We start from the raw sequence: 25,258 nt of genomic DNA, 5'->3' as shown, positions 1-25,258 counted from the left end.
CATCCACCAGCGGAAGCCATTAGTATCCCCTTTTTATGAATGGCGAAACCAAGGCTCAGGGAGGGAAAGTGACCCACACAAGGCCACCCAGCAGAGCTGGGACCATTTGGCCACTCAAGCCCGCAGGCCTGTAAGTCACCGACCGCCCCTTGCCCCCCCCCCCCCCCGGTGCCCGAACAGCACCAGCTCTGGGAGGCTGGCCAGGTTCAAGGAGGGGCTTCCTTCCGCGGGCTGATAGGTATGTACCCCCTGCGAGCTGGGGAGTCACTGAGGACATCCAGAAATCCTAGCATCTGCCAAGCCCAGCCGGTGGGTGGCGTGCTGGGGGGCAAGAAGGAACCCCTGACTCCAGAGTTCGCTTCCAGGGCACCTCCTCCCCCGAAGCCCGTACTGCCTCCCCTGGCCCAGGCAGGAGCCTGCGGCCCGTGTCCCCCTTGGGCTTCCCTCAGGATGTTGCCTTAGCCTGTGTGACTGTGCAGAGCCCTGTTCTTCCAGAGCTTTCTCTCATGCTTCCCATGGCTTCCACAGTAGCACCCAGTGCCTCTGCTCACTGGCTCATGAGGCCCCTCATCAGGGCCCTGTCAGCCGTTCCCCCTCACCCCTCACCTGTGCCAACCTGTGCCAACCTGCGCCCTCTGGCCCAGCCGTCCTTCTGCACCTCCCTGCTGCTCCCTTGCGGCCCTTCCCGCAGCGGGTTCCTGGTGTGGTCCTTCTTGTCACCCAAGACCCAGCCTGCCTCTGCCTTTGCTCTGAAGTCCTGTGACCACGCTGTATACGTGGCCACTGTGGCTGTGGGCTGGGGTCCTCTCTTCTCCCCAGGAAAGCAGAAGCTGTCTCCTCTAACCCTCCACCTTCCTCCTCGGGGCCCAGTGCCGTGTCTGGCAGATCACAGGCATGCGAAAAGTATTTGCAGAATGAAAAAATAAACACATTTGCAAAAGTGCCTTATAACCTGGGCCCTCTCACTCAGCGGACCTCCATGCTGGGCTCATGGCAAAGATCAAGGGCCATCTCTCTCGGGAATCCCGGGATCATAAGAAAGAAACGTTCTCGACTGTAATGGCAGGTGGAAGGCCGTGAGGGCAGGGACCCCAAAGCCCTCCGCCTAGCGTTCGTCCATTCGTTTATTCCAGAAAATTGTTCGGAGCACCTGCCGTGTGCCAGACATGGTCTCGGGTGCTGAAGAAACCAGTAAGCAGTGAACAGAAGGAGAATCACCCATATCCAGTTGAACCTGCATAGGTGGGTGGGGGCTGGGGGACAGCAAACAGGCGAACGTGTAAGTCAGTAAGGTAACTTCAGGCAGGTCAGCTCCACTGAAAATAATAAAACAAAATAATGTGATAGAGGGTGATGGGGAGAGAGATGATGCACCGGATAGGGTAGAATCCTAGTTACTGCTGCTGCGTGGAAAAACCACCCCACACTTAGTGGCACAAAATACCATTTAATTTGGCTTTTGGATCCTCTGGGTCAGGAATTCAGATGGGGCACAGCAGGGGCGGCTCGTCTGCTCCACGGTGTCTGGGGCCCCGGCTGGGAAGTCACGAAGGCTGAGGATGGCTCGGTGGCCGGGCTAGAATCCTCTGGAGGTTCCTTTGCCGCTGTCTAGTGGTTGACGTTGGCCGTCGGCCAGAACACTGGGGGCGGCCCCTGCGTGTGGTCTCTCCACAGGGGTTGGGGTGGCCTTCCTCGCAGCATGGCGGCTGGGTCTGAGAGCGCATGGAAGTTTGACGGTCTGGCCCCGGCGGGCACTTCCGCGAAATTCTGCTGGTCAAGGCAGTTACAAAGGCCTTGTCCCCACATTCGAGCAGAGGGGACATGGGGGCGGGGGCCTCGGTGAGGAGGAGGAAGCCACCATTAGAAAATTACAGGGAGGATCTTCCCACCCAGCAGAAGGGAGAGGACAAGTGAAATGGGCAGAAGCTGGGTGAGTTTGGGAACAGGTCAATGTGCCTGGAGGCCCGGGAGTGAGGGAGAGGGACCGGAGATGAGCTCAGGAGGTAGGCAGGGCCTTATAGGTTCTAGAAGGGCCTTGGGATTTTATTCTAAATTAGCTGGGAGCCATGGGACACTTTAGCTAGGGATTGACATAATCTGATGGGCATGTTAACTTAAAGGGATTTGCTTTCTGGCTACGAAGTAGAAAATGTGTCCCAGGGAGGAAGAGGGAGAGACCACTGTGGCCGTCTGGGTCTGAGACGGTGGTGGCTCACTCCAGGGTGCCGGCGGTGCGGGTGACGAGAGGTGGTGGAATTCAGAACACATTTTGAAAGCAGAGCCCACAGGAATCGCTTATGGGTTTGATGTGAGAGGTGAGGGGAAAAAGCGTAACCACCACCAACTGCCTGGAGTCTGTGGGCGACTGCGGGCAGCGGCTCAGGTGCGGAAGCCTGGGGGGCAGGTCAGGCTGGAGCTGGGAGGGGCGGACTTGAGGGTCAGTCTGGCCACGTTCGGCCGGGACGCGCGACAGCCGTGCAGATGGAAACGGTGTGTGAGTTCAGAAGTCGGCGGAGTAATCAGGTCTGGGCGGTGGGGCAGGGGTGGGGGGGGCGGTATATGAGAGTCTGGAGCTCCTAGATGGCAGCGAAAGCTGGATTCGATTCGTAGAGATCTCAACGAGCACCTGTCCTGAGCTCACTGTCAGGAAGTAGATGACATGGTCCCAGCCCTCAAGAAGTATAGGGAGTGAGCCTGCCTAGCTTTGAATCCCGGATCAATCACTTACTTGCTTTGTGACCTTGAGCAAGTAACGTCACTTCTCTGGGCCTCCGTATCCTCATCGGTAGGGCGGGGCTGCGAGGACCGCTTGCTGCACAGGGATGATGGGGACACGGAATGAGGCGAGCTTCGTACAGCACGTAGCACGGTGCCTGGCACGTGACCGAGGGCTCGACGGGTGTGAATTACCTAATTCTCACTTACCGCTGGTGTGCGAAGCCAGCATACTTTGTAAAGAGAACCGATGACTTTCTGAGCTGGACCCTGGGCCATGGGTGAAGCCCCTTGGCCGGGGCCCACGCCTCACATTCCACGCGGCGCTCCTGCCGCATACGAGCCGCTGCTCCCCGCCCTCCCGGGGTCAGAAAGCTCCCCCCATCCTCTTGCACTGATGCTTGTCCCTGTCTACTGACACGGGGCCATGTGGCCTCAGCGCTTCCAGTCCCAGCTCTGGGCCACGTACTCCTTTTGTGACCTTGGACACATGCTACCTCCTTCTCAGGCTCAATTTTGTTCTCTGCAAAACGGTCATGATCCCTGCCCATTCGGATCCGAAGGGAAGTTAGATGTGCAGGTGACCCTGCGGGCTGCCAAGCAGAGGCTCAGGAGGAAGAGGAGAGGGGTCCTGGAGGCTGACGGGGCCCAGGAGCCCAGCTGCGCCCGTGGGAGGAAGTCACTGCAGGTGCCAGATGCTCTGGGTGGCGGCTGGGCCTTCCCTGGCAGGATGAAAGGGTCGCGCTGCCTGGGCCCTTTTGAAGGCACCCCCTCTCATCCCGGAGGACAGCTGGAGACAATGTGCTGCTCCCTCACATCCCTCACGGAGAAGGTTCCAGTTGCCTCTGTTTATTTGTCTTTATACTTCCACAGCTCAAATGCATTTCTTGCTGGGAAAGAAACGCCGCCCACTTTAATGTAAAACTGACGAGCTTCGCACAGTCACAAACACCAGTGTTTTTTAAGGTGAACTCCAGAGGCCTCTTCCTGTTCTCTTTATCTGTGCCCCACCCTTCCCCACTCTTGGCCCACATTCAGGTGATGGGAACACGCCTGGTTGGAGGGACTTGCCCTGCCAGGACCAGCCAGAGTCAGGCCCGCTCCTCCCCCCAGCTTTTTACAACTGTTCATCTGGTGGAGGTTCTTTAACCTGAGAAAAAGAAAAATGCTGGAAACTTGTGCATCATTATAAACGGGCTTCCTTCTTCCCCCCAAACCACTGTAGAGCTAGGGGTGTGGGGAGGGGGGTTGATTCAGACCCAGGGGCATTTTGGGGGTAGGGTGAGCTCCTGTGGCCTCCTGCCTACAGCCAGCTCAGGATGGGGACAGGGAGGAGTGTGGGAGAGCGGAGGGGGCCAGGCGGTGCTGGGGTGGAAAGGCAATGTCTCGGGCCCGGCTCTTTGGACCATGGACTTGTTTGGGGACTCTGGAAAACTCCCCACCTCTCCGAGCCTCAGTTTCCCCATCATCTGTGAAACGGAGGGGTGGGATGTGCCCGGTAGTTCTCAGACTTCTAGCAGCAGAACCCTTAAGTGCGAGCCGACTCCCGCAGTGGTGGCACTGCCCTGGCTGCAGTGGGAGGGCAGGGCCGGCAGGAGTGAGAGCCCTGCTCTCTGCAGAGCACCCACTGCAAGGGGGGTGCTGGAACCCCTAGCCTGGCTGTGGTGTCAGAGCCCTTCCTCACCCTCCAGCATCTTGTGATTCGATGACTCGGTGGCATGGCATGTCCTCGAGGACAGGGGTGGAGCCCACTGCTGTGTCCTCCCGGCCTCTGCCAGACGCAGCCCCTGTCCGTCTCTCTCTCTGATTTTCCCAGAACTGGCATCTCCAGCCGGCCAAACAGCTTTCGTTCCCCTAAACACATGGCCCCATCCTGCCCAGCAGCATCCTTGCACCGATGTACCTTGTCTGTCCCTGGACAGAGCCCGCCAAGTCCATAAGCAGAGGTCCCTTCTGCCCGAACCACCCTTCCCCCTGCTGACTCCCACTTGTCCCTCAGGACTCGGCTTGGGCCTCAGGCCCTCCAGAAGTTACACACTCCTCCCGTGGGCGCCCGCAGCCCCCAGGCTTGTCACAGGACCTCTCTGGAGCCTCCCCTGATGCCTCAGGAGGCCCCTGGAGGGCGACACTCCGGCATGGCTCTGCTCTTTTCCCCAGGCCCAGCACAGGCTCATTTGTGGGATGGGGGGACGGCAGGTGGCTGGAGACGGGACGGAATGTTTGATTCTGACCATCCAGAGGAGCACGATTTGATAGTGGTGGGTGCACGAGCCTGCCACGGGGGCAGAGCATCAGTGCACTCAGAGCTGCAGAGATCTGCTGCGGAGGTGCCCCCCGCAGCCCGTGGGACTGCAGCGCCCCGTGTCCCCAACCCCACGCCCAGCCCCTGCTGGTCTCTGTTCCAGACGAGGGGAGATGGGGACCCGGGAGTTGACACACGGAGCCTGGCTCCCAGCTCCCTTCCTAGCAGCGTGTTGGGGGGCAGCTGTCCGCTGTCGCTCCAGGGAGGGGGCTACGGAAATGCCGTGAGCACAGGGGCGCCCGGCAGGCCTCAGGAGCTGCGCTGCCTTCTCCTCCTTCCTGCGCTCCCTCTGGCTGGGGGGCCAGGGCAGGGACCGCATCACTGTATGAGGCCAACCTTCCCGTTGGTAGGACCCGGCTGAAATCGATCGTCACTCCCCCTGTGCCAGCCCCACCGTTGACCAAGTCTTGATTTGGGAGCTTGGGGAAGAAGTCCTGCTCTGTCCCAGGGCAGAACATGCCAAGTCCATAAACGGCAAAGAAAAACGCCCAGTTGCAGAGGACGCGACGGGCCGGCAGACTCTTTCCTCCATCTTGTTTGCGGTCTATGTGCCAGGGTCTCGGTCAGAATCTGAGCAATCAACAAAAACTAAGGGTCCTGTGAAGACTCTTTAAAAATACTCTACCAACCAAAACAGACATCCCAAACCAGAGATGAGCCATGTGCCTAAAAGGGGGCATCGGTCGACACGTGTGTTGTCCCAGAACCTCCAGAACCTCTGCCAACCATCTCGCTTACTTTGGAGCCGCCTGGGCCCTCGCCGGGGTTTGGGGTCACCCTGGACATTTGTTGAGCCTGACTGCCTCCGGACAGACGTTGCCGTGACCCTGCTCGCCCGGCACCACAGGCCTGGCCCCGTGTTTACGGTGGCCGCTAGCCAGCCCCGTGTATTGCCGGCTCCACCATCCCTCCCCGTCACCCGTCTCGTCCCAACCGCGCGCGGCTGGAAATAGACCGGCTAATAGAGACGCCCTGTGCCCCGCTGTGACGCCTGCTTGTGGGACGTGGGGAGCCACGGCAGCCACCCAGCTGCTCGGCCGGGGTCTTCAGCAACCTCCTGGGCTGCCTTAACAGGGGGAAGAGGGTCCCATCCCACAGGCCGACTTTCCCTCCCCTGGCACACCCGCTCGCTGGCCACCGAGGGGCCAGACGCCCGTGCAGTCATTTGGGACAAGCTTTAGCGGAGGTCCCCCCCTGAGTGGGGTCTTCCCGGGGCCCCCGTTGCCGCCGGGGAGTCGCCGCCTCAGCCTGGCAGCCAGCCCCTCGTGGCCTGGGCTCCCCCGGCCAGGCCAGCCAGCCGCGCCTTTGCTCCGCGTGCATATTGAGCCTGTCCCGGGGCGCCTCACAGCCCTGTGCTCCCCCTGCCCAAGGGGCCGGCGCTCTCTCTTCCTGTCCCAAGCACTCCAGTTCGGCCTTCAGGGGACTCGCCTCCCACCCCGCGTTCGAACTGAGGAGTCACAGTGCCCCTCACGCAGGGCTGAAAAGTTCTGTTCACGCAGCCGTCTTCCGCCTGTGTGCCGATTATACAGAAACATTAAGGGAGTACAGACTGCACAGAAGGTAACCCCCACAAGCTCCCCACCCGCCCCGCTCTGCGGTCTCCGCGTCCCCGGGTTCTTGCCCGTGTCATCTGCATGCAGCCCTGACTTTCCGCGGTTACAATCACGCACGGGTGTTCTTAGGCTGCTTTCCCGGTGTTCTGTCAGAACTTTCCTCGCTGTTGACGCGTCATCATGTGGCCAAGAGGTGGGACTGTAATCAAAGCCCGGGATGTGGGAGCCTGGCAGCCTGTGGGCGCTGAGAGCCACTGCTGCTGTGGCGGGCTGGTTAGAAACGCCTGGGAGGAAGGATCTGTGACCTCTGGGTCCAAAGATGCCTCCTGAGTGCCCTTATCTGCCAGGTCAGGGGGTCCTGAGATGATTTTCGTGGCGTAATTAATACTAAACCAAGTATGGGACGTGGCTCACCCCACCGGGACCGAGTGACAGGGCACCGGGTGGCGGGTAGAGATGGGGTGAGGGGAGGAGGCGTAACAGGTGCAAAGCCTAGAGGTGGGAGAGGCCTAGCCAGGCAGGAGAGTGGGCTCGGAGTACGGTGACACATAAGAGGGTAGTTTCTGTCAGCTAAACGCCCGAGACCTGGAGATTTGTGTCTGCAGGCGCGAGCATGTCAGGGGTCCCCTTCGGCTGCGCGTCGGGCACATCCCAGACTCAAGCCTGCCTCCCGGCCCCCCTTCCACAGCCACCGGGGCCCCACCCGCTGCTGCAGCCGCACACACGCGCGCACACACACACGTGCACGCATGCACACCTGCATCCCACCACATCCCACCACCGAGCACATCTTTTCCCCGTGCTTGTCCACACGCGGCAGAGAGAGAGAGAGACCCCTCCGCCTGTCAGCGTGGCCTCTGAGCCCTCTCACACACGCTCTTTTGTCCTGCAGCCCTCCGCCCCAGCCCCCACCCCCACCCCCACAGTAGTTAATCCCTCCTGATTCCCCCACCTCTCTCTCCCTGGCCGGGCAGCTCCCTGAGGGCAGGCCTTGCCTTGGCGTTCACTGCGCCCTCGTTGAGTGAGGGCGTGAACGAACCGACACACGGGGCTGATCACGGAAGGCTCTCTGCGGGAAGACGTGGGCACTACGAAGGGACTTCGGAAGAGGCAGCGGCCGGCGCAGGCAGGCTCCAAGGGGCAACACCAGCAGATTAAGGGCGTCCCGTGGGGAGGGATGAGAAGCGAAAAGCTGGCGGTCTCTGGCTGGGACTCCGCCTCTGGGAATCCGTCTGAAGAAAAGAAACCCTAAAACGGAAAGGGCTCTACGTGCCCTGTGTCCCTCACAGGGGAGTTGACTAACGGGGTCCGGAACAGAGACAAGTGCACCAAGTGGTGGGGCGGGGGTCGCCTGCCAGCTGGACAGGCAGCAGGTGAGGAGGGCACCGGGGCTGAGCCCCGGAAAGCGCTGCTTTCAGTGAAGGGTGAACGAGCAGGTCACATACAGAGAGACCCGTTTGCACTAGGAGAACATCGGCCCACGAGAAAAGACAGAAACAAAACAGACGCCTATGGTTACGGTCGCAGCCAAAGCATAGGACGGTTGACCTGTTTTTTTTCCCACTGTTTTTCAGAATTCCTTGTAAATTCAAAATCTTAAATAGTTTTGTTGGACAAGTGATAGGGAGCCATGCTGCGTGTCTTGAGGGGAGAAGGGCCACAAATGGGCTAGAAAGGGTGGGCTTGGCCATGGGGAGCCGTGGTGGTCTCCCAGCACGTCAGCCACCCTCGGTGCCCCCTTTTCCGGGGAACCCCTTGGTGCCCACTCTCACCCCTCCACGTCCGCCCCCTTACAGCCCCTCTGCCATTTTCTTAAGTGTCGACTCTGTCGGCACAGAACCATTTCCCATCCCGTTGTAGCTCCGTGGCCCACAGGAGGGCCTGTCAGCAAAGGATCACTTAGTGTGGGAAGGAACCAACTAGTCCACAGCAGGCCCAGTTAAGGCACTGTGGCCGTTCAGGGGCGGGAGCCTGCGGGGCCTGGGGGCCCCACCTTCACGGAGAACTTCCGGCCATGCTGACACTCGTGGGGAGGGCACTGGTTTTTATACTCAACGGCTTTGAAAAAAGCGGAAGAAACCATAGAGTTTAATTGGGAAGAATTGGTCCAGAATTCCAGGCAGTACCGAGGCTGGGAAGCACATGCCGGGAGCAAGTCACGTGCCGTGGCCAGCGTCCGGCAGAAAGGACTGTGTCAGCCGGGTGGCCTCGGGAGCTCCGGGGCCCTCCTGGGTTCCGTGGGCCGTGCGTGTGCCCGGCCCGCCCCGCGCACGGGCCCGAGGGGGAACTAACTGCATCCAGAGGGGCCTGTTTTATTTCTGAGGATGTTCGCGAAGAATCCGTCAGAGCCTTTCCCCTTTCTTTTCTCACGGCTTCTCCCTTTGGTTCTGGGATTTGTTTGTTTGGGTTTCCTCCCCTTCCCCCTTCCCAGTCCTCTGTTCTTCTCCCCATCAAAAGAAGTTTTTAAAACTCGAGTGCCTCCCACAGACGTCCAGCCAGGATCGCGTTCACAGCTGGGCTGTCAGAGGCCCGAGGCTGCAGGGATGAAAGTGTCCAGTTCCCATCCTGGCACCGGCGCGCGCGTGCTGTGACCAAGGGCGGGCCGTTCGCCCCTCGAAGCTCCTGGTTATGACGCCCCCGCTGCCTCGGGCTGAGGCCCTGGGTGAGACGCTGTCACGAGCGCGCCTGGCACCGAGCAGGAGCTCAGGGCACACGGCTCCCCTGCCGCCTCCTGCAGCCCCCTCTCCCGCCCGTGCTTGAGACATTAAAGGAAGAGCTGGTCTTGCCATGGCGGTGTGGCGGAGGCCAGGGTGGCACCCCTCAGGAGCGCGTCCCGCCGCCTCCAAACCCCCGTCCCCTCTCCCTGCTTCTTAAAGCGCTGCCCACTGGCCGAAGACGTTTGTCCTTGTACCACTGAAGGCACTGGCGAGGGAGGAGGACACCGGACGCTGTGGGCAGGGCTGACGTGGCAAGAGCCCTGTGTGGCTTCACTCGTTCATCGAGCAGCAAAGCTCACAGGCCGCCAGCATCTGAGGACGTCCACTCCTCCTCCACCCCGACCCCACCCCCCCCGACGGGGCTCACTCCCAGGCAAGGCTGACGCGGGTGAATAAACGAGCACAGCTCTTCTCTGACCAGCCCTCACTCGCCCTCCCGACGGGCCCGCAGCCTCTGCCCCCCGGGACCCCCCGGCCAGCACTCAGGCTTCTCACTCACCCAGAGCTGCTTCCTTGGCTGGACCCGGGAACTGGGTGTCGCCAGGCAGCCCCTCCGGGGCCACACAGGGCAGCCCTTGTGGGACAGGCCGAGAACCAGGGCCTCCGGGCCAGAGCCACCGCCCCCAGCCACGTTTTGTAGTTGTCAGTCAGTCATTCGGCCCACGGACGTGGATTATGTGCCTCAGGCACTGTGTCAAACCCTGAGATACAGCAACACTCGAGACAGCCGTGGTCCTCCGTCTCGAGGACTCTGCATTCCCTGGGGAGAGAGCGACACAGGCAGAGGTGTTTCCCCAGGCAAGGACATAGCGGTTCGCTTGGGCCTCGCCGGCCAGAGAGGGGAGTTTATGTTTTATTCGAGTTTGTGTTTTATTCGAAGCTGACGAATCCTTTGGAGGCTTTCAGGCAGGGGATAGCACGGCTGGTGGACACTCTCCAGGGTGGTTTAGCGGGGTGGTGAGACCAGGGTGGAAGGAGGGAGACCTGGGATGCCACCGCTGTAATCCAGGCCGGAGAGGAGGGGAGCTGGACCCGGCCACCTGAGGGGAGAGGGCGGGGAGCTGGATCTGCAGGCAGAGCTGAGGACCACACCTGCTAAGGGCTTCGAGGCGGGGAGCGGGAAGGGAGGGCTCCAGGATGACAGAAGCCACCGTGAGCTGTGTTGCCATTGGCTGAGATGGGGAAGGCTGAGGGCGGGGCCAGGCTTCGCTCTGTTCTGTTCTATTCTGTTCTGTTCTCACAGGAGGTCAGATCAGGAGTCCAGCAAGGGCCGTGTTAGGTTTGTCGTGGCTTTGGACATCTGGGTCAGCCGTTGATATCTCAGCCTGAGGGCAGTGGAGCAAGCGGGCCTAGAGGGCTTAGCGGCATTGGCAAATAGGTGGCAGTTAAAGCCGTGGGACAGGGTGACATCTCCCGAGATCGGAGCCCAAGAGGAGCGCAGGCCTCGTGGACCTGGGCCCCACAGGGGCGCGGCGCCCAGGGCACCGTGCTCCCAAGGCTGCTTTACAGGAGGTTGTGCCCACAGAACGCAAACATGTTTGCCAACCATATGTCTGGTAAGGGTCTAGTATCTGCGACCCACAAAGAACTCTCAGAACTCAACAGTAGAAAGACAACCCCGTGTAAAAGTGGGCAAGGGATTTGAATAGACGCTGCTCCAGAAAGGATGTACCGACGGACGGCAAGCACGTGGAAAGGTGCTCGGCGTCCTTAGGGAAACGCGAGTCAAAGCCACGATAAGGTGCCATGTCTCACCCACCAGGATGGCTATCATTTTAAAAAATGGAAAACGGGAAGTGTTGGCAAGGACGTGGAGACATCGGAACCCTCGTCTTTTGCCGATGGGAACGTGGGATGGTGCCACCACCGTGGGAAGCAGTGTGACAGTGCCTCCAGAAGTGAAACGTGGAATCCCCTTATGACCCGACGATGCCGCGCCTAGGTACCCGCCCGAGAGAGTTTAAACGTGTTCACTCAAAAGCTCGTACGTGACGTTCACAGCAGCGTGTGTCCTAACAGCTAAGGAGGGGGAGACCACCCAAATGTCCCGCGGCTGGTGGACGGGTAGACAAAACGTGGTCCATCCGTACGATAGAATATTATTCGGGCATAAGAACGAATGACGTGTGCTCCGCCGTGGGAGAACCTTGAAGACGTCATGGGGTGTCAGAGAAGCCAGACGCGGAGGACGCACGCTGTATGGCCCCAGTGGTATGAAAGGTCCAGAACAGGCACGTTCGTAGAGTCAGAAAGTAAACTAATGGTTGCCGGGGGCTGGGGGAGGGGAGAATTGGGACTGACTGACAATGGGCACAGGGCGTCTCTTTGGGGTGGTGGGAAACGTTCTGGAATTGGATCTTGGTGACGTTCACACCGCCTCGTGAATGTGCCAAGAACCACTGACCCGTCCTCCTTAAGGTGGTGAATTTTATGTAACGTGAGTCGTATCTCAATGAATGAAGACAGAGGTGGCACGTGCAGAGGCTGGGGCTTGTCCCACAGCCCGGGCAGGCCACACACGTGGCTCTGAGTCCAGTTCTGAGCCAGCGTGAAGCCCCTGATAGACTCCGGTCCCCCAGACAAGGGTGACAGGGTGGGGAGCTAGCCAGAACCTGTGTCAGGAGGGAGCAGTTCCGGAAGCTGAAGCTGCTCTGCTGAGGCCACACTGGGGGCTCCCTTGGACACGGCTTGTTGTCACTCTCCAGTGTGGCAGGGACCTTACCGTCCCCTGGGGCACGCTCACACCTGTGATTCCGCGAAGCATTTGCAGCGGCTTTGTTCAACGGTTGTTAACGTTCACTGGTGGTGTGTGTGTGCCAGGCACCGAGCCGAGTCCTTCGCTGCATTATTTCCTTCAGTTCCCCAGACAACTTAAGGTGCCTGTTATCCCCGTTTTGTGAAGAAGGAGACCAAGGCCCGAAAGGAGTAAGTGACGTGGCCAAGGTCACGCAGCAGGTTGCTCACCGAATCTTACACCCCAGCAGGTGTGACCAGCTGGTGTAGGGCAAGAGTTAGAACCCGTGGGCAGCGGTCCCAGGGAGACATCGCAGAGACAGTGTAAAGAGAGTGGTCCTTAGTCGGACCAGGCAGCAACCTCCAGGCCCAACCCAGGGGGCTCAGGGTCAGAGCAGGGCTACGGTGGGGGACCGTGTGTCTTCTGCATACGGCTGACCTGCTTAAGAGTCAGGCCCCCCAGAGAAGGCCCAGCTGATGCCCAGACCAGGAAGCGGAGAGGTCCCGGGAGGCCCCGTCATACCTCCCCCCTGCCTCTGCCAGCACCTCTGACAGCTCAGGGAATGTTCTGGATCTGGCAGAACCCAGGCCTCAAAGCTCTGAGACCCGTGTGTATTTTACCCGAAATCTAATCCATCTGGTTCTCATTTATTTACACTTAACTCATCAAATGCAATTTTGCAAGAGCCGCTCGATGGCCAAGAGGCTTTTGTGCCTAAGCCTCCCTTCTGACAGGGGCCAGGGGAGGGTTGGGGCCTCAGCCCTCAGGGACCAGGAGGGAGCTCTCAGGGGTGGAGGTCAAGTTCGGTTCCTACGATGGGCCGGGGCCTCTGCCTCTGTCCTCGGACCCTCGGTGGGACCTCTGGTGCCGGGGCCAGGCACGGGGTCTGACACATAGTAGGCCCTTGGCAGCCACGAGAACACGGGTGGGGCCCGGGCAGAACACAGAGTCTCTGTTTCGAATCGTGAAATGTTCGTGGGAAACACAAAGCAAGCAAAGCTGGGTCCAGAAGTAATTTTTAGTTATTATAAATAACTGCAAACCTGGATTCTTGGTCCAAAGGAGGACAAACAGCCAGCTATTAATAAAAATAAACAGACCTCATGGGCAAACCGCAGCCCTGCCTGCAGAGGCCTTTCGGAACCAGCTCAACCTACAGCCTGTGGGCGTCGGCTAGAGAGCAGCCGTCCGTCGCAGCCCGTGAGCCCGTCTCAGACGCAGCACTCTCGTGCTCGGGACCGGCGGGCCCACCGAGCAGACACGGGCCAGAGAGCCAGCTGAGGGCTGTCTCCCCCCCCGACCCCAGCACCCAGACCTCCCGTCAGGCGCTACGGTGTAAGGTGGGGGCACCTGACCCCAGAGACCCCGCTCGGACTCCGTCTTTGGTGCCGAGGTGCCCTGGCCTCTTCCGACTAGAGCTGGTCACGGTGGCCGCTGGGATTGGGAGGGGAGGCCGGGGGCCCGGAGGCCTAGGGGAAGCACACAGACTGTGCCTCCAGGCAGGAGTCGAGGCCCGACCCAGGGCTGTGGCACAGTAGTGGAGGCAAAACAGATGGGCAGGGTGGTGAGGAAGTCGGCATCGTTGGTGACTGCTCGGGTGGTGGGAGGGACAGAAGGGGGCTGCTCAGGCCAGGGGAGGTGGGCGGGGGTAGGGCAGGGCTGGAGCGAAGCCCCTCTTGGCACCCTGGTCTGCCTCCCACCTTCGGTCCTCCCTCAGCCGTTGGCTGGACGAGTGAGTGCTCACCGTACCCCCAGACGCTGGGCCTCAGGCTGGGGAGCAGCCTGCACAGAGCGGCGGCCCCATGTCTTATCCCAGAATGCACTGGGATGGTCTGTTTCTGAGGGTGTCCCTCAGCCCCGCCGGCCAAGGGCCCCCTGCCGCCGTGGCCAGCCGCGGCTCAGTGTCCCCTCCCCTCCCAGCACCCTTCGCCTGCTGCCCCCACCCCAGCCCAAAAGAGTCAGGGGCTCTACCAGTCCCAGTGGCACAGAGGTGTGTTTGTGTGTTAAGGCCGGGGGCTGGGGGGCGGGAATGGAAGGGTGCCGCGGGCTGGGGCCTTCCAGAGAGTGACCCAGCGGGGGCAGGCAGCCCCTGACAGAGGGCCACCCGAGACCCTCGCAGCGCTGCGGCTGCTGGGGTCATTCCTGCATAGTATAGTTATCAGCTCTTCCATTGCCAGTTAAAAGAGTTTCCCGCTAGGAGCCTCAGGTCTGCCCCCAAACCCACAGGGCCTCCTGTCTGCTTTATCGCAAAGTCCTCGTGCCAGGGCGCTCCCTGCCTTCTGGGAACATTCCACGGTGGCCGCAAAAGCAGATGAAGGACCATGAGCTGCCGGCAGGATTCAGACGCAGAGCAGCCCCTGTATCCCACCCAGAGCCCACTCAGGCATCGTGCAGCCTGGATCGGAAACAGGCTTGCTCAGGGCCCTCACTGCACGCAACGGGCTCAGCCTCTGCCCAAGGCCATGGCGGTGGCGCTACTGTGGCTTGTCGGGCTGCGCAGACATCTTCCCCGAGGACTGTCCCCTCCCCCGGCAGCACCAGTGAGAACGGGGGCCAGGGGGACCCGGACAGAGCCGGGGTTTGTGAGGGCCCTTGGGGTCTCCTTGATGGGAGGTGTGTAGGCTGCACAGCTTCCAGAACTCCTCCTCTGCCCCAGTGGTCGCGGGCCCTTCCCCATCTGTGCCCTGCCACGCCCCTTCGGCGAGAGTCAGCTTCTACGACACCTCTTCCTCCCCCGGCCTCGGGTCACAGACCTCCCTGCCGCCCTCGGCCCGGCCCTCCACGAAGCCTCCCGCCTCTGCTCAGGTCCAGTACGGCAGCAGCTGGGTTCACTTTGGTGCCCTGGCGGCCCTTGGGGAGCGTGGCACGTAGCAGGCGCCCAGTGTTTGTGGAGGGAACTGATGAACGAAAGCCTGTTGGGTGGTTCTCAAAGGCAAGAACTTCCGTCTGGACAAGGAGGGAGAGGGCATCCCAGGAGGAGGTGGGTGTGATCACAGGAAGGCAAGCGTGAACAGGGGGCTGTTCAGAGAACAGCGGAGGTAAGTGCAGCTGCGGGGAGCCCCGAACGAGCCCCCTCCGTGTGCCCAGAAGGAACCGGGACAGCGCGCCGCTCCAGGGGACTGGCCTTTGTGGGTCGCGAGTTCCCCGTCGGTGGCGAGTGCAGACACACGTGTGCCATTCGATTCTTCCTGCGGACACTTGAGCACCCGCTCGGTCTGACCGTCAGCGGGGCGCAGGGATATAAAGACTCAGGGCTCTCTTCAGCCCAGAGCAGAGACAGGACAACCGAGCCCGAGGTCCGGGGCAGAGCAAGCCTGGGCACAGGGGACGAGCACAGTCTTCCGGGCGCCAGGAAGACTTCAGAGAGGAGGAGCGTGGGAGACATGAGCGTGTAAGGTCGGGGGTGGTGTGTTAAGCAGAACTACTCGGGGAACCGGCTCTCGTCGCCGTGATTGGGCTTGAGGCGTCCTCGTCGAGAGAAACCAGATCGCAGGAGAGCGGGGAAAGGCCAGAGCCAGAACTCCCAGATGTAGGCTCCCTCCTTGCCCCGCAGGACCTCTCATGACAGAGTTTTCTAAGTCCTGAGGGGGCCAAGGAACGATGTGTGCTGGGCTTGCCCCCATCAGGAGGGCCCGGGGGCCGAGTGTCTCCCGTAGTGCTGTGCTAGGCCTGGCCAGGGCCTCCAGGTGAACCCAGTCTGCCCGAGGCCGGTGGGTGGCCAACCCACGGCCCCAGCTCCTCCAGCCGGTCCCTCTTCAGGCTTGACTGTGAGCCCCGCGTGGAGGGCTGAGCCACGGGGGTGTGAGGGGCATGAGGTGGGCATCAGGCCCCCGATCCAGCCCTTAGAGAAGCTGGTGACGACCGCAGGCTCCCCAAAGGGATTGTGAGGCTGTGGTTTCCTGCCCAGCTCCAGGGAGGCCTGTGTTGGGACCACAGTGGAAAAAGGGCGCAGAGGGGGCCGCCCCCTTCCCTCCCTGCTTAATCTTGGGGCTTTGTCATTTGGGAGCGGGGAAAAGAAATGTTTACACGGCCTTGCATTTGTTTCAAATTATTCATCAGTGTTTGAGAGTCATTGTTCCCTGCTAGTGTAAACAGCGCTGTCCCAAGGCACAGCCACTCTGCCAGCTCCCTGAACTTCTGTAGATGCGTGCAGATTTAACTGCCCTCGGGTTCCTGGCTTCCAGTGAAGGGAGATGGGCCGGGCCAGGCGGGGGGCTCCAGGGAGCTCGTTCACGGTGGGGTCAAAGCGGCGCTTTCTCGCCACCAGTGCAGCATTTGAGGGCCTGTATCTGGTTTGTTTTACCAACTGAACCTTTACTAGGGCTGGAGAAGCCAAGGTACAGAGCAAAGAAGCTGAGAACCATGGGAAGAACAGCAAAGCATGTGATTTGAAGGAGGTCTGGACCGAGTCCCAGAAGCGGGTTTCGCTGTGAGACGTGTGCCAGCACCGGGGTGCAAGTGCCTCAGTGGCGTGTCTTTGGGACAGAGACGGGACTAACCCCACGTACGCTGGGACAGGCCCCGTGTTACCCACGGCAGGCTGGCTCCGGCGTTGCGTTTGCATCTGGGGTTCCCAAACACGTGCAAGGTGGCACCCCGCTCAGGCTCATGTTAAGAGTAGCTGGCTCTTCGTAGCATTGGTCTCGACACGCTTTCTGGCACGGCCAGCTGAGCGGCGGGGCAAAGCCACGTGCTCGGGAGGTGAACGGCGGGTCTAAGTCCTGCCTCTGCTCTGAGCAGCCGTGTGACTTTGCTCAAGTTACTTTGGTTCTCTGCGCCTCAGTGCCCTCACCTGTAGAGTGGAGGCCGTAACACAGCCTGTCGCTCAGGGTTGCCGCAGGGGTGGAGCGCGGGGGTATTTGTGAGGCCCCGTGCCTGACGCACAAGGAGCCCTCGAGGATGTCAGCTTCGCGTCGTTATCGGTAGGATGAACAGGACTCGGTCCCTGGCTTAGAGCTGCTCAGGGTCTAGTGCAGGCGAGGGACAGACCCCCAGAGGCAGCCACCCCTGGAGGGGAGGTGCCCCCCGCGAAGGGGGCACTGGCAGTGGCCCTTTAGGGAGCCACCAGTAAGTAAGACTCCGTTGAGTGGAGAAAGGTTTTCAGAATAATCCCTCTGTGTCATTTCCAGCTCCCCCGGGACCCCACTGTGTCTCCTCTCAGCAAGAGCCACCTTCCCCACTTCTGCTGTAACTGCTCGTGGCTTTTAGAGTTCAGAGTCCCGCCTCCCTCCGGGCTGCCACACAGCTGACATTTGAGCTTGCTAGAGAATAATGGCCTGCCTCAGCATCGGCTGCGGAGGCAGCCATGGGGTCTCCTGGGTGGTGAAGCGACCTGTTGTCCCTAAGCCTCAGTAGGACCCAGCTGACCCAGCTCCAGGGCTCAGTCCTCTCCTGGTTCAGTGCAGGTCAGTCTTCTTGGTTCTTTACGTGTCCACATCCCTCTGGTTGCAGTACTGGGAGATGGCTATGTGAAGGACAACTGTATTAAAAGCTTACGGCCAAAGTGTGTGTGTGTGTGTGTGTGTGTGTGTGTGTGTGTGTGTGTGTGTGTGTTGGGGGCCAGGGGATTGGCTAGAAGCGGCTGGTAGCTCACCTTGCCTTTGTGGTTTCATACATTTGCCTGTTAAAATGACGATACAGACACGGCACGTTAAGGTTTAAGAAGCCCATCTTTTCGTTACACAAACTGACAGTGTAAGGGGTTATGACTTTGGTAATTGAAACATGCTGTTCTATTCAAGCTCAGAACTCCATAAAGGCTCTTTTCAGCCAATAGCAGCCTTTGTGCCAGCAGCCTGTGGTCAACGCCGAGTGTCAGCCCTGAGGTCTCTCTCTCCTAGAGAGCAGGAGAGACCGCTTAGAGGCCTTCTGCGGCCGTCTTGGTGGCCAGAGGTCAGGGCCTTTTAAAAAATTCCCCATTCTTAGACGTTTGAAATCCATTTGTGAGGCAGAAAGCAGGCTGCAGGGTCTCGTGTTACTGGTTGTAACTCTGAGGTAGGCTTGAAGACGGAGGGGACGGGAGAATTTGCTTGGCGAGGCTCCGTGGGTTGGGGAAGGGCAGTGCAGGCTGCAGTCTTCCCGGAGAGGGAGAGTCCAACAGGATCAGTGAGACCACGGTTTGGGAGTCGGACTATCAGGTGGGACCCGGGACAGGTGACTTGGCCCCTCTGGGCCTCAGTTTCCTCATCTAGCAAATGGGCTAATACCCGGATCTGATCTACAGGGCTGCCGTGAGGATGAAAGGAGTTAGTACGGGTCGGATACTTAGAAGAGCGCCGGTCGCGTAGGTTACCGACAGGCAGCTGGCATTGCAAGCATCGTAACTACCTCTACGGAGTAACTCCGCGGAGTATCTTGGTAGAGTACAGCCCTGTGCAGTGTCTCTGCGGAGCACCTGGCCCCCCTGCGGGGTGTAGCCGCGGGGTCCCCCTGTGGAGCGCCGCCAGAGTGCTGCCGTGTGCAGGGCCTTCTGGGCAGCCTGGGAAGCCGGTCGCGTCTCACTTCCGGCCCCAGGTGCGATTTCTCCCCTCCCCCTCTCCGTCTCTCCTTGCAGATGTGGACGAGTGTCAGGACAACAACGGTGGCTGCCAGCAGATCTGCGTCAATGCCATGGGCAGCTACGAGTGTCAGTGCCACGGTGGCTTTTTCCTCAGCGACAACCAGCATACCTGCATCCACCGCTCCAACGGTGAGTGCGGCCCGTGCTGACCAGGCACCCGCCCCCGCCCCCGCCCCGCAGAATCCGGCGGCCCCTGGAAACCCCCTTCTCCACATCTTGACTCCGGGGGCCTCAGGGTCAAGGCGGGGGGCGGGGGGCGGTTTGGTGGTGGCCTGAATGGCTGTTTTGTGCTCCTGGTGTCGGTTCTGCGCGGAGCTCCTCCCAGCTCCCGCCCACCGCCCGCTACACCGGGACTGCTGGTGTTCCTGGTGTTTTTATGTGGAGGCGAGGTGGGGCCACAAATGGGCAGATGTGACCAGAGAAGCTGTTTTCCTTTCTGGGCCGAAGGCCGGCTGTGGCCAGGAAGAGTGGGGCCCCATTCTCTATGGTCCCCTTCCCCGAGGTGGGCTGGAGGCCTGAGCAGGCCGAGTGCCAATTTCCTGGTCTCTGAACGTTCACCGGGTCACCAGCCAGCAGAGGGTCCCTGTGGTCGGGAGCCTGCCTCCCTCTGGTTGTTGGGTGGGATGGCAGGCCGGCCCGGGGCAGTACAGAGGAACTGGGGAGCACTGGCCAGCCAGAGTAACCTGGAGACAGCCCCAGGCTGGGACAGAGCCTGGCCTCCAGCCAAGCCTGGCAGTGAAGGTCCACAGTATCAGAGGAGGGGTGGTCAGAGTTTGGGCCCAGAGAAGCAGGACTGTGAGGTAGGACAGCTGGCCAAAAGGCAGGACCCACATGCGTAGAGTAGAGGGGCTTTTAGGTAGAGGGAACAGCATTTGCAAAGGCACAGAGGCATATCTTGCTTAAGATAATGGCAAGGTCTGGAATCTCGGGGCAGGCTGCGTGCTGCAATGGAGTGGGCTGAGGGCAGGGGCGGGGACCAGCGCTCCTGGGGCCCGGCCATCGTGTGCGGTCAAGAGAGTAGATGGGGAAGGAGGCCAGGACAGCCGCCTGGCCCCGGCCTGAGCCCCTCCCCCATCGCTGACCCCTGACACGTCGGAGATACCGGAGTGGCCTCGAGGGGCCCCTATGAGGGCCCAGCCCGGGGTCCGTGGCACCAGCAGGAGACCAGGGAGTGGCTCACACTGAAACGTGGGGACAGAAGGGCAGGCCCCGGGCTCCGGCTCAGCCTGCCGGGCACGACTCCGGTGCTGCTGCTCCCTGGCGGTGAGCCGAGAACCTCAGCCTCCTTGTCCACAGCGTGGAGATGTGGTGGTGCCCCGCCAGGCTCTCCGGAAGGGGGGACGGGACCCTGCGTGTGCAGTGTTCTGCGTGCACTAAAGCTACAGGGGCTGCAAGGCAAGGCTGGGGGACGCTGGGTGTGCTTGTTATTTGGAAGCAATTCCTGAGAAAGCAAAGAAGGAAACAGTTAAAAGTACAAAGCCCGGGATAGGGAAGCAGAGCCGTTTCACTGGACGCCTTCGATGCTCCGTGCTTGTTCAGGCAATTTCCTCAAGGACGCGACAAGTCCGGCGGTCCCCACTCTGCCGTGTCCCCAGAAGGACGTGGGCGCCAAGCTCTGCACGCCCTGGTGCCCACTGCCGCTGTGTCGTGCGGACTTCCCCGGGAGCCTGCGGCCGGGGCTGTGGGGCTGCAGGGCTGCGCGGTCCAGCTGTCCCAGATGAGGACCGGGGGCCCAACCCGAGTTTTATAGGAAGCAGATTTATGGGGAAGCGAGTGCAAGTTGGTGGTGAGGAGGGAGTTCCTGCTTTCCTCGCAGAGGGGGGGGTTTACAGGGTGACGGCTCTGAGCAAGCCGTGAAGTCCCCGAGGCCGGGGTGGCCGAGCCTCTTTTCCAGCCAGGCGGTATTGCCTTGTTCCTTTGAAGAGCAGCTTTCCCGCGAGCGGGGTCCAGGTGAAGCTGTGAGGCCCCTGGTTGAAAGGAGGATGCGTGGGAAGGGGGGGGCCGACGCGAGGCTGGATACAAGACCCCGGCCGCGTTCTGTCGGTAACCGGGACCCGGTTTGGCCCGGAGGCACTCGTCTGGCTAAGGATGTCACCGGACAAACCTCAGCAGCAGCCGGAGGAATAGGGTCAGGGGACACATTAACGTGGAGAGCGGCCGGCTGGCTGCCGAGGGGTCATGTGCTTACTCTGAGCTAGGCCCTCACAGCAACCCGGTGAGGCGGGGATGTTATGACCCTGGGACAGCGGGGAAGCCAAAGCAGTCAAGTTAGGAGACTCGCCCGAGGTCACACCAGAGGGAAAGGGCGGAGTCGGGATCCCAGCGCACGTCTTGAGCTGTGATGTGATGAGGCCGGTCAGGAAAGAAAGAAGGTGGCAGAACAGACAGAAGTAGGCGGGCTTCCTCTTTGCGGAAGCCACACGTGAGCTGAAACAGAATGGCCAAGAGCCGCCGCGGGAAGAGTTGGGGGAAGCGTGCCAGGCAGCACGTCTGCAAAGGCCCTGAGGCAGGAATGGACCAGACTCGGGCAAAAAGCAAAACGAAGGCGAGGGCGGTGGAGCACAGTGAGCCAAGGGGAGAGGAGCCCAGGAGGAGGGGAGCCTGGCAGGGCCCGGACCCTGTGAGGCCGCCAGAGCATGGGCAGGAGTTTAGAGGGTGTGCAGAGAGGGCAGCTGTGGGAAGCTGGCCGAGCAGAGGTGGGAAACGTGCTGGAGGGAAGAGTGGAGGACTTCCAGGGCCTCTCAGATACTTCAGGGGCTGGGCCTCAAATCAAGCGTGCAGTAGAGCCTTGAGCCCACGCGCCTCACCTTTCCCAAAGGCCCTGGGGTGACCGGATCCTGACGCCAGGACTTGAGATTTAGCCAGAGTGCAGATTTGGGGGCCTCAAGCCCAGTCTTTGTTAACCAGCACCAACCAGCACGTTGGTTAAAGAAGTCCCTTCTCTTATTAGGATTTTTGTGTCAATCTCCCAAGTTTTAAATCTGGGCAACAAGTCCATCCAAAAAGCAGCAGACAACTTCCGGGATACCTCCCGAGGGGCGAGTGACAGCATTTCCAGGGCTCCCACAGGCCGTGTGGAAGGTCTGAAGAAGACAGGCCAAGTGCACAGCACGTCTGCTGACCGCTCGTTAATGCCAGTGGCCGGAGACGGGCGCAGGTGACCCGGCAGGTTGCCTCCCTCCTGAGCCTCCGTCGGTTGTGACAACTGCCCGCCACGAGTGCGTGCCGACCACAGTGATGCTTGTTGGAGCATCACTCAAAACTCAGAGTGTGTCGGGGGTGCAGAGACCCAGCTTGTTTTGCACCTAAATGCCCCCTGATCCCTGTTCCTCCCGGGAGGGCCCATGAGCCCAGGGCCATTTGGCAAATCAGACTCCTCGTGTCACCTGACTTCTCCTAATGCCTGTCGGCGCCTTGGAGCCTGCCCCGAGCAGGGAGGAGAGCGCGAGGTCTGGTTTTGATTAGAGGGGCCTGGATGCACGCACAAGGTCAGCCAGGGTCGGTCTGTGCTCCTGGCCGAGAAACGAGCGCCTGGGACTCAGCCCTTCTGAGTGGCCCCGCTTCCTAGGCACCGGTGCAAACCCTCGCCGGAGGTATGTGGATCTGGCCGGGCCGGGGTTGGGAGTTTTAGGCTTTCAGCTCTTCTCCGTGGCCCCTGCACAGCCACTCCTGCCTGCCTGGGTCTCCTCCTCTGTAAATCGGGACCGGTGATCCCTCCCAGGCAAGTGAGGGATCCGTTAGGGAAACCCCGTGAAGGAGTCGAGCGCAGCGCCTGCCCTAGGGGAGGCCACTTGCAGGCAGCTTCTCTAGGTGTTTAGAACGCAGGCTCGATGTGAGGAACCCAGGCTCTGTCCCGGCACTGGGCGGGGGGTGATGAAGAGCTGTTGGGATCTGGGGCCCATCTCCTTCTCCTCGGTGCTTCCAGGTGCTGGTTCTGGTGCCGTCACAGCCCACGTTCACCCCCACTCAGCCCCTGGCCCAGCAAGCGGTAACAGCCTGGGGGCAGCCGGTCCAGGCCAGTCCCAGCCTCTACCGCCCCCTTTGTGGTCACGCATCCTGGGAGCCCAGAGCGGATGGGCCACCGAGGAGCCGGCACCTTCTAGCTCTCTCCCTCTCCCACGCCTGCCCTTTTTGCCTAAATCTCCGTCACGTCTGTGTTCCACGAAGGTGTTTCCTCCTGGATGAACTTGTCTCTTCCCTCCTGGTGAAGAATTCTTTCCTTCAGTCTGAGTAGAACGGATTTAGGAGAAGAAGGTGTTCAGAAAGGCGTAGGTCTAACCAGCTGTGTGATGGCAGGCCACCGTTTCATTCATTCGTGTTGCCCGGTGTCTGTCTGGTCCTCAGGATCCCAGTGTGAGCGAAAGCAGACATGGTCCCCTGTGAAGCGTTCGGTCTAGAAGAAGGACTGAATGCTAAATAAGGGTTGGAGTTGCTGTAGAATAACGAGCTGAGAAAAAAACGTTCTGGAGGGAAGGATCTGGAGCTCCTAGAGGTCTAGCGTTCGGGTCTGAGCAGGGGAGGTGGTGAAGAGGATGGTTTCACCAGCCTGGTGAGGGATTGCCCCCTTCCCGGCACTGGTCCTCGGCTGCCACGGCTGCTGACACGGTGGGCTGGAGAAGTCCACGCCCTTCTAAGCAGGAAGCCGTCCTGCACGCCTGCACCCTGAAACCTCACCAGACCTTCGTGGTCCGATCTCTGGCGGTGGCGGTAGGCACCAGGGTCAAGAGAAGCGTCACGTTGTCCCCACAGTTGTGGGAAACAGCCACAGGCTCGCGAGGGGGCTCGAGGGGCTGCACATGTTACAGCCCAACCCAGAGGGCCCTTAGACACCCAAGGAGACCTGTCATCCCTGTGTCAGACCGCGGTTAAGAGCACGGGTTCTGGGGCCTGGCTGCCTAGATCAGAATCCCAGCTCCAGCAGTCATGATCCACGTGACCTTGAGCAAGTCCCTCAACTCCTCCGTGCCCGGTCCATAAAATGGGGATAGCACAGTACCTGCTTCATAGGGTGGGAAAGATATCGCAAGGATCACTTGATAAACGTGGGTTCCGATTACGGTAATCGGTCACAGATGAGGAAACGGGCCCGGAGAGGACGGGGCCTCACCCCAGGCCCACAGCAAGCCTGGGCAGAGCAGGTGCACCCTGGGCAAGGCTCTGCCGATGTGTGCTGGGTGCTGGCTGAAGCCTGAGCTTCAGCTGAGGGCGGAGGGGAGATAGGGAGTAAGTCCTCATCCTCAAGAGACCCCCTTCCCAGGGGCAAACTGCTCTCCCTCACGTCTGGATTTATCCGCGCACAGGACAGCACGTGCCAACGCTGGGGCCCATCGAGATGACTGGCTTCACTCGTTCGGCCGGCACAGGCTCGCCAGCATCCACCCTCTGTTCCACCTAGGGCTGCAGAGGTCAGACCAGCCCCCCTATCCTGCTGCTGAGGTTTGAGCCGCGTGCCGAGCCCCTGCCGGGCACGGGCAGTCGGGAACCCCGGCATGAAGAGGTCATCGGGTGTCTGTCACACACAGTGTTCCCAGGCCTGGGGTGCCCCACCCCACCATCAGCTGACTGCCGCTCCTTCCCAGTCCTCGGTGAGAACACCCACCCGCTCTCTCTGCAGCCCGGCCTGAGCCGACCCCAGGGAGAATTCTGCCCGCTCTGTGCTCCAGCGATGGCCCGTCTCCCACCCCGTCTCTGGCTGGCTACTCAAAACTGTCTTCTACCTGGTGCCTGTGCCCCTGCAGCTTGGGAGCTCCACGTGGGCAGGGACTGTATTCGCTCCAGCCCTGTGTCCTGTGCCAACATCGGGCCCTTTGGAAAGGACAAGGGGAGAAAGGAGAATGATGCTCCCTGGGCCCCCAGGCCCTCTTCAGCCTCGGGTTGTGCGGGCAGATTCCTGGTCAGTGCAAGCTAGGGAATGGTGTGGTCTGGGCCAGGCACTGAGCCCAGTGAGAGGGACCCGGAGGCTCTGTGAGGCCGCCGGGGAGAGGCTGGGCTGCCGCATGGCTGAGCGCGTGGAAGCCGGGCCGTGCTGCCCCCTTTCCCGCGTCTGATGCCCCAGAACAGGCCACAGGGCAGCTGAGCGTCTGTGCCCCTGGGAGGCTGAGCCCCCTGCAGAGCCAGGCTGGCACTGTCCCGGCAGCGGCATCACGGGTTTCCCGTGCACATTTACCGTTCCCTTTAACGCCCTCTGAGCCTGTTTAAATGCACGTGTAAATACGGGTAGGAAACCCCATTGCCCTCCCACCACCGGCGTTCCCTGTGGCACTTTCTCACAGAGCTCAAGACTTGGCGTCAGGGGTGACTCTGGTTCCAGCGAGAATCAGACGTGGGGCCTGGAACAGGGAAGCTTGGCTTCCTTTGTGTTAAATGATGAATGATAGCACGAGCTGCATTTACTGTATGCCTACCGCACGCCGGACGTTTTCACACACTCGCACATCGCATCCTTGCCATGACCCCATTTTCCAGATTCAGAAGCTGAGGCACAGGGAGGTTAGGGAACCTGCCCAAGGTTGCGTAGCCACTGCTCTGCTGGTCTGGCCCCTAAGCCCAGGCAGACTACGTGGAGGGTTCTGACAAGGCGTGGACCCCTGTGCCTAGTCCGCCCAGTGGGGGTGAGACCCAGGAGAGGCCCCGAGGGACAGCAGGGACACCTCCTCGGCGTTCCCCAGACGTGAGCGT

At 60.8% G+C, this 25,258-nt stretch overlaps 1 protein-coding gene across 3 annotated transcripts in view; it reads left to right on the top strand.

Annotated features, from left to right (window-relative positions):
* SCUBE1 (signal peptide, CUB domain and EGF like domain containing 1) overlaps positions 1 to 25,258 on the top strand; it is a 134,792-nt gene that overhangs the window by 31,564 nt on the left and 77,970 nt on the right. For all 3 annotated transcript variants that reach the window (XM_078449374.2, XM_078449372.2, XM_078449373.2), the window contains exon 4: positions 18,575 to 18,709. In XM_078449374.2, the coding sequence (XP_078305500.2) occupies positions 18,575 to 18,709 (135 nt within the window). The remainder of the gene's footprint in view (positions 1 to 18,574; positions 18,710 to 25,258) is intronic.

This window comes from Panthera onca, chromosome B4, assembly GCF_046562875.1.
Source record: "Panthera onca isolate mPanOnc1 chromosome B4, mPanOnc1 haplotype 2, whole genome shotgun sequence".
Taxonomy (NCBI): domain Eukaryota; kingdom Metazoa; phylum Chordata; class Mammalia; order Carnivora; family Felidae; genus Panthera; species Panthera onca.
The sequence above is the reverse complement of the archived record's forward strand: the minus strand, read 5'-3'. Positions and strand labels throughout refer to the sequence as shown.